The sequence below is a fragment of the Alexandromys fortis genome, unplaced genomic scaffold (genome assembly GCF_014885135.2).
Source record: "Alexandromys fortis isolate MF-2015 unplaced genomic scaffold, M_Fortis_MF-2015_v1.1 scaffold_82, whole genome shotgun sequence".
Classification (NCBI taxonomy): domain Eukaryota; kingdom Metazoa; phylum Chordata; class Mammalia; order Rodentia; family Cricetidae; genus Alexandromys; species Alexandromys fortis.
Genome location: NW_026067963.1, coordinates 1,771,857 through 1,778,696, shown reverse-complemented (window position 1 = coordinate 1,778,696; position 6,840 = coordinate 1,771,857). Strand labels below are relative to the sequence as shown.

Here is a 6,840-nt window from a genome sequence, read left to right as displayed (position 1 = left end):
TGAGGCAGGGTTTCTCTGTGTAACAATTCTAGCTGTCCTGGAACTAGCCTGTAGACCAGGCTGGCCTTAAACTCATAGAAATCTGCCTGCCTCTGCCTTCTGAGCGCTAGGATTAAAGGCGTGCACCATCACTGCCTGGCAAGGGAAACTAGTTCTTTTAAAAGACCAAGAAAATCAGTAAACTAAACTGATCAGAGATTTGCCAATATCAAGATTGAAACAAAGCTTGGCATGATGGCACAAGCCCGTAAAATCTTAGCACTCTGAAACTGAAGCAGGAGGATCACAAATTTCAAGGTTAGTCCCAGTGCCTCTGTGAGACCCGGAATCCAACAAACAATAAAAAACATGAAAGAGAGCATCACTACAGATCTGCCAGACAACAGTGCAATGTGATAAACGCTGAACAACCAAACCTGATAGACTCTTCATATAGGTGATGTAGACAAATTCTTCGAACAAAAGAAACAAACAAAACTCTCTCAAGAAGAAATAGGATGTCCTTAATAGTCCTCTAATTTCTTAAATAGAATTCATAGTTAACAACTATTTCAACAAGGAAAACTCCAGGCCTATATGGAATTACTGCTAAATTTTACCACACATTTAAGGAACTCATGGTACTGATCAAAAGTAATTATCTCTTGAATATATAAGAACAGAAAACATTTTCCAAATCAACTTTACTAGCTAAAGAAAACTACAGGTCAATGTATCTCAAAACAAGAATGTCTACCAATGGGCCGGAGAGCAGGCTCAGCAGTTAAAAGCACTTGCTGCTCTTGCAGAGGGCAAATAAGAGTCAGATTCCTATTTAAACCACGAAAAATCATTAACCACCTATTTCAGTGCCTAAAGTCAGAGACATGGATTCCGACACTGGAAACATTGCTAGTGGGAAGGCAAAATGGAACCGCCAGAGATGAAAGCATTGTGGTGGTTACTTACAAGAAATAAACTTGATGTGCACCCCAGCAGTCCTCTCCTAAGTATTTCCCCCAAGCAAAATAATATACGTTCATGCCGGGCAGTGGTGGCGCACTCCTTTAATCCCAGCACTTTGGGAGGCAGAGGCAGGTGGATCTCTGTGAGTTCGAGACCAGCCTGGTCTACAAGAGCTAGTTCCAGGACAAGCTCCAAAACCAGAGAAACCCTGTCTCGAAAAACCAAAATAATTAATAATAATAATAATATACGTTTATAGAAAGGGCTATGCATAGCATCTATAGTGACTTCATTCATAATCACCCCAAACTGGAAACAGTTTCAACCAGGCGTGAATAAACAAATACCGGCACACTCATACACCAGAACGCTACCCACCAATAAAAAGGAAGACACTGATGATAAGTGCAAGATCTGTGTGGGTCTCCGATGCATTCTGTGAAGTGAGAAGCTTATTCTCAAAAGCTGTGCAGAGTATGCTCCCATTTGTATGGCATTCTGGGAAAGGCAAAGCTATCGAGAAGACAAAATTCAAGAACAGGAATTCGCATTTGTACATGATTTCTGGGAGGGTCCCAGGCCACCATTAGTCCCTCCCCAGACCTCATTATACCGTACTCCCTTTGCCAGGCGACCGCCACGCCCTGCGTGCCCAGTCCCAGCTTCTGCCTGAGCTCCGTGTAGATTTGCATCGTTCCTTGGCCAGGGCTGGCCAGGGTTTCGCAGACATTTTCTCTGCTGAAGTCCTGTCTCCAGTACACACGCACCTCGGCGCCTAGCCTAAGGGATGAAAGAGCTGACAGAATGTTGAGGCTGTCTGGCCGGTGGCGCGCTACCTTCTTTCAAGAATTCTTAGATCCATCCGCTGCCACTCGCTGTGCTCTAGCAGGTTCGATAAGGAGGTGACTGGGGAAATCAAGGCAGGCTCTGCTCTGCACCACGCCAAGGCCCCACTGCAAGGGAGGGAAGGCCAACCTGACTCCCTCGATTGCCTCTCTCTTTCGTTTTCTGAAGCTGCAGCACCGGGCAGGACCGACGCAGCAGGACCCCCTCCAGGGGTTCCCAGGCGAGGAGGGGGACACCAAGGAGTGACCGATATAAGGTATGGAACTGGCCACCGTAGCAGGAGCAAGCTTCTAGGAGGGCCCGGGTGCAGGAATCCTTCTCGCAGATGCTCCACGCAGCGCCATCCGCGATCTAAATCCTGCGGACCTGCAGCGTGAGATCTGGGAACCTGCCAGGTGACTGCGGGGACAACAGGACGAAAGGCGGCCCCGCCCAGCCCGGAGCGGTTCCCATGGGGATTGCAGCGGCCACCAGCCTGGCTGCAGGCGGCTGGGCACGAGCTGGGCCGAGAGGCACCAGGAGTAGGGGCAGGAGGTCCCTGCGGTCCCCCGTTGCCCCGGTGGCCGGCCCGGTGTCTTCTTCCGGAGGGAAATGAGACCCGAAATTAGAACCGGGGAAACCCTTGGCCTTCGCGGTGCTCCAGCCAGCTCAAGTGTCTTAGATCGTATGAACCATAACGTTAAAAGGATAGCTTATCTTACAGCTCGGCTCGTTTTAGGATGATGGCTACATCTTTAGCTCGAGGGAATGAAAACAGACAATTGAAATTGGGTCGCCCGGCAGCCACCTGTAGGCTCCCAGTCTTGACCGCGACGTGATGTCATTGCTGGGGGTGGAGTCCACACCTGGCTGGTCCTAATTCTATAACTTAGTGCCCTTGTTTTCTTTAGCTCCTGGACCACGGTTCTTACTCGATGGGGCTCGAGTGCGGTTCGCCAACCACCTATTTCGTAAACAACATTTAAAAACTGTACCAAAGTCCATTCTCAAGACTTACTCCTCTGAGATGGAAAAATATGAAAAGATTGGGAAGATTGGAGAAGGCTCCTACGGGGTGGTGTTCAAGTGCAGAAACAGGGACACGGGTCAGATCGTGGCCATCAAGAGATTTCTGGAAACTGAAGATGACCCTGTCATAAAGAAAATCGCCCTGCGAGAAATCCGCATGCTCAAGGTAGTAGATTCGCTTTTTCTGGGTTAGATAACGCTGTCCGGTGTGGTGATGTCCCCTTCCCTCACAGCCTTGTGTCCTCAGAGGGGCAAATCCGAGTCTGTGCGCAGAGAACCGGTTATGTAAGAAGTAAGCAAGGCGAAAAGGAGCGGTGTGGCAGCCCGCAATTGCAGGGAAACTGAGGCATTTCATTTCTCCCCCAGTCGCTTGTCATGTGTCATCATGTCATCTGCACACAGTCTTTTCCAGAGTCCCCGATATGCAGAATTTAAAACAATCCAACTTTGCTGTAGTTCTTGAGTTGTAAGCTCCTAGACTGTTTTCTATTCGTATTTTAAACCCATTTCCCTGCTTTCTTGGGCTGTGTGGGGGTATGCATGCCTCTGTATGCGTTCACATGTGTGTGGGGACATATGCTATGCATGTTTGCCTCTGTATCTCCGTGTCCTCCTAGCACGCATGGTGGCACCTTCTAGACTCCCAGTAAATGTTCTTATTGAATTTGGGGGGGGCTAATAAAATAAACTCTCTAGGAAAAGTAGGTGTTACGGGTCAACCCTAATTGAATGAGAGAGAATCAGTTTCCCCAAGCTGACCTCCAACTCCCATATTGCTCTGTAGCATCCGCGTGTTCCACCTACCAAAATAAATAAAAATATAATCTGGAAGAGAAAGAGCGAGGCATGTGATGAATATGACAGAGGTTGTGTTCGTAGCTGAAAACCCATGTGTTCGGGAGGTGGATTTCAAAGCAGGAAGTTTCTCTCTTCTCTAGTCCAGGGAAGGGGTGGGAAGATTGCTGATTTTCTGTCCCTTTCATTGTAGCTCTTCAAAATTATATGATATTCCTAATTATCTAGTGTGTGCTTGCTGCATATTCGGTAGCTAAGAGGGATTGGGAAGTGAACTCATATTTTCTTCATTGATCCAGTAAGTTCTTACTGAGCCTTAGTGTACCTGAAAAAAAGTGTTGTGCAAAGTTGTTTCAGAAGCTCAGCTCTTGGAAGTGGGGTGGAGTAAAATTCACCCCAATCTCACTTCTGGTGTGCTGAGATCCTGTCCTGGGCAGAGCCTGTGTCACGGGTCTTGGGTCCTCACCGCTGGCAGGAGCTCTTCTGGTGTCACTGAGTAAAGAAAGCATGCTGGGATTGGATTTCGAAGTTTGAGGGTAATAAGGGATGCAATGGAGCAGCTAGGTTTCAGATGGGCTGGGCTTGAACTTGAGCGTGACTTTGCAGCTCTAGGGATATTAACCTGGATAGGAAATGCGGTAGCTGCTACAGGCAGACTGCAACTAGGTGAGTTCTGGGGGAAGGGAGCATTGGATTCCAGCGAGAAGCTGAGGCTTTTTCATAGTCCTCATGGAGTGAAGGAAAAACTCAAACTGGGACCTCAGAGCAAAGGGTGAGGGAGCCTCATTGACCTTAGTCCTGATTGGGAGTGCTGGCCCCAGACTGCCCCATTGCGGAAGCGAAAGAATGGTAGCTTGAGGCAGGAAGTGGGATTTTGACCATCTTGCTAAGGTATCTGTCTTTCTTCTGAATAGCCAAGATGCTTGTTTGTTTGTTGTTTGTTTTAGAGACAGAGTTTCTCTGTGTAGTCCTGGCTGTCCTGGAACTCTTTCTATAAACCAGGCTGGTCTCTAACTCAGAGATCCGCCTGCCTCTGTTTCCCAAGTGCTGGGGTTAAAGGTGTGAACCACCACTACCGCAGACTGCCAAGATTGTTTGTTTTTTTTTTTTATTAAAAGGTTGTCAGTTTTGGACTCATGGACTGTTGAAGTTTCAAAACATACCTTTTCTCTCTAGCAACTGACGGAGAGTTATCAGGACTGCTCAGAGTCCTGTTAATTACTTCACCACGCTGTTTTCTTTCCATTCTTTGAAACACGGTCTTATGCGGTAGACCAGGCTAGCCTTGAGCTCCATGCTAGAGGCCGAACCCAGGGTCTCTCACAAACCTGGCAGTACTATACCTGTGCTGCATCCTCAGCCCAGTCAGGGCTTAAGAACAACAACAGCAACAAGAACCCACTGAACTACTCTCTTAACCTACTCATCTTAAATAATCAGACACTTTAATATTAAAAGGAAAACTGGAAAAGGCACCCTTGGTGGGAAACATGACCTTCCTGAGAGAGAGAACACAACTGGCGATAGCATCCAGCTTCACCTTCTGTGCTGTGCCTAGCAAGTCGTTTTGTGTGTGTGTGTGTGTGTGTGTGTGTGTGCATGCATGTGTGTCCATGTGCGTGTATGTGTGCGCGTGTGCGCGCACATGTGTGCTTTTCAGGCTCCTTTTCTCAGCTTCGCTATCCACCAGTGACATCATTTGTCTTGTGCACTGTAAATCCCATGACTGTTAATACTACATCTGGGACAATAAGATTCCCAGGTCAGATGGAGTGCTGTCCCGCACCGAGGGGCTATTGCTGGTGAAGCAAACTGTCTATACGGTTCCAGATGCCTTGATGGGATGGTCCCTGGGATCGCACATAGTAACAGAATTGAGAATTCCTTGTGTGGATCTTTCCGGACTCTGCTTCACAAAATAAAGTAAGGCCCGGAAACTGCGGCAAACTTCCCAGGGCTGGAGTTGTTTCTCTGTAAACAACTGTGGGAGGTAATTGTCTAGCAACCAGCTGGGTGGTTTTAAAGGCAGCACCTCTTCCGTCTCCCTCTCAGGTGTGCAGTCCCATCAGGAAGCTGTAGCCAGGGGATTAGAATTGCTAAGTTTTTTACCAAAGGTTTCTCTCTCTCTCTCTCTCTCTCTCTCTCTCTCTCTCTCTCTCTCTCTCTCTTTGTCTCTCTCTGTCTCTCCTCTCTCTCAACTGGAAACACTACAAACAGCATTATTTTATGCTAACCAGAGGGGGAAAGTGTGACTCTATTTTATAAAATGATGTTGTTTTTCATAATAATATACCACTATCTAAAAAAAGATGTAACCCTGTGCTCACCAAGATGCTCTGTGAGAGTCAGCTCTTCAATATCTTAACCTTCAATTGGAATCTTCCTAGGTTATATAATTGAACTTGTAAAAAAAAAAAAAAGAGGGAGAAAGAAAAAGTGACTGTCTTTTTGGAGCAGCAGGCAGTACCATTGTCTCATAAAAATTACAAAAGCCAACAACTCCTCTAGGGACAAGTTACTGTCACTCTTGTGTCAGCTCAGTAGGCCTCTTTCAAACCTCCTTTCTATCAGAGGAAGAAAAGAATGGATTCCATTCGGCTTGTTTTGGGGAGAGATGTTTGTGCTCAAGATAACGGACATCAGTTTGGCACATGTTTACAGAACCCTGCCACATCCCAGGCACTGACTGTCCTTGGCTGCTGCCCCCATGGACTTGCGTCTTAGCAAGAGAGGGCAACAATAAACAAGTTTATATGTGGTAAAACACAAAGCAGCATCAGGCGAAAGGGAAGGGGGTGTGGCGTTCAAACCCTTTCTATAACTTCATTGTAAACATGTTACTAACACCTTAATGTGTTAAAGACATGTTGCATGGCAGAAAGAGTGGTCATGAAAGTAGCAAGAAATTAGAGAGGGGAAAGGTCTCTAGTAGTTGCAGATGCTTTTAATCCCAGCACTCAGGAGGTGGAAGCAGGTGGATCTCTTTGAGTTCAAGGCCAGCCTAGTCCACAGAGTGAGTCCCAGGACAGCCAGGGCTACACAGAGAAAGAGAGAGAAAGAGAGAAAGAGAGAGAGAGGAACCATAAAGCCAGGTATGGATGAGGCAAATGGCTCAGTGGGTAAAAGTGCTTGTTACATAAGTGCTAGGTCCTGAGTTTGAATTTGCAGAAACCGTGTTAGGAAAAAAAAAGATCAGCTGCTTATGGAGACCAGCTATAATCTCAACAACCCCTGCAGGGAGATTGG

The 6,840-nt window shown here is 47.0% G+C and overlaps 1 protein-coding gene across 1 annotated transcript in view; it reads left to right on the top strand.

The window, feature by feature from the left end:
- Window positions 1-1,221: 1,221 nt before the first annotated feature.
- Window positions 1,222-6,840, top strand: part of Cdkl1 (cyclin dependent kinase like 1) — a 41,937-nt gene continuing 36,318 nt past the window's right edge. The window contains exons 1-2 of the mRNA XM_050153684.1: window positions 1,222-2,047; window positions 2,682-2,965. Coding sequence (XP_050009641.1) covers window positions 2,798-2,965 — 168 coding nt within the window. The 5' untranslated portion in view covers window positions 1,222-2,047; window positions 2,682-2,797. The remainder of the gene's footprint in view (window positions 2,048-2,681; window positions 2,966-6,840) is intronic.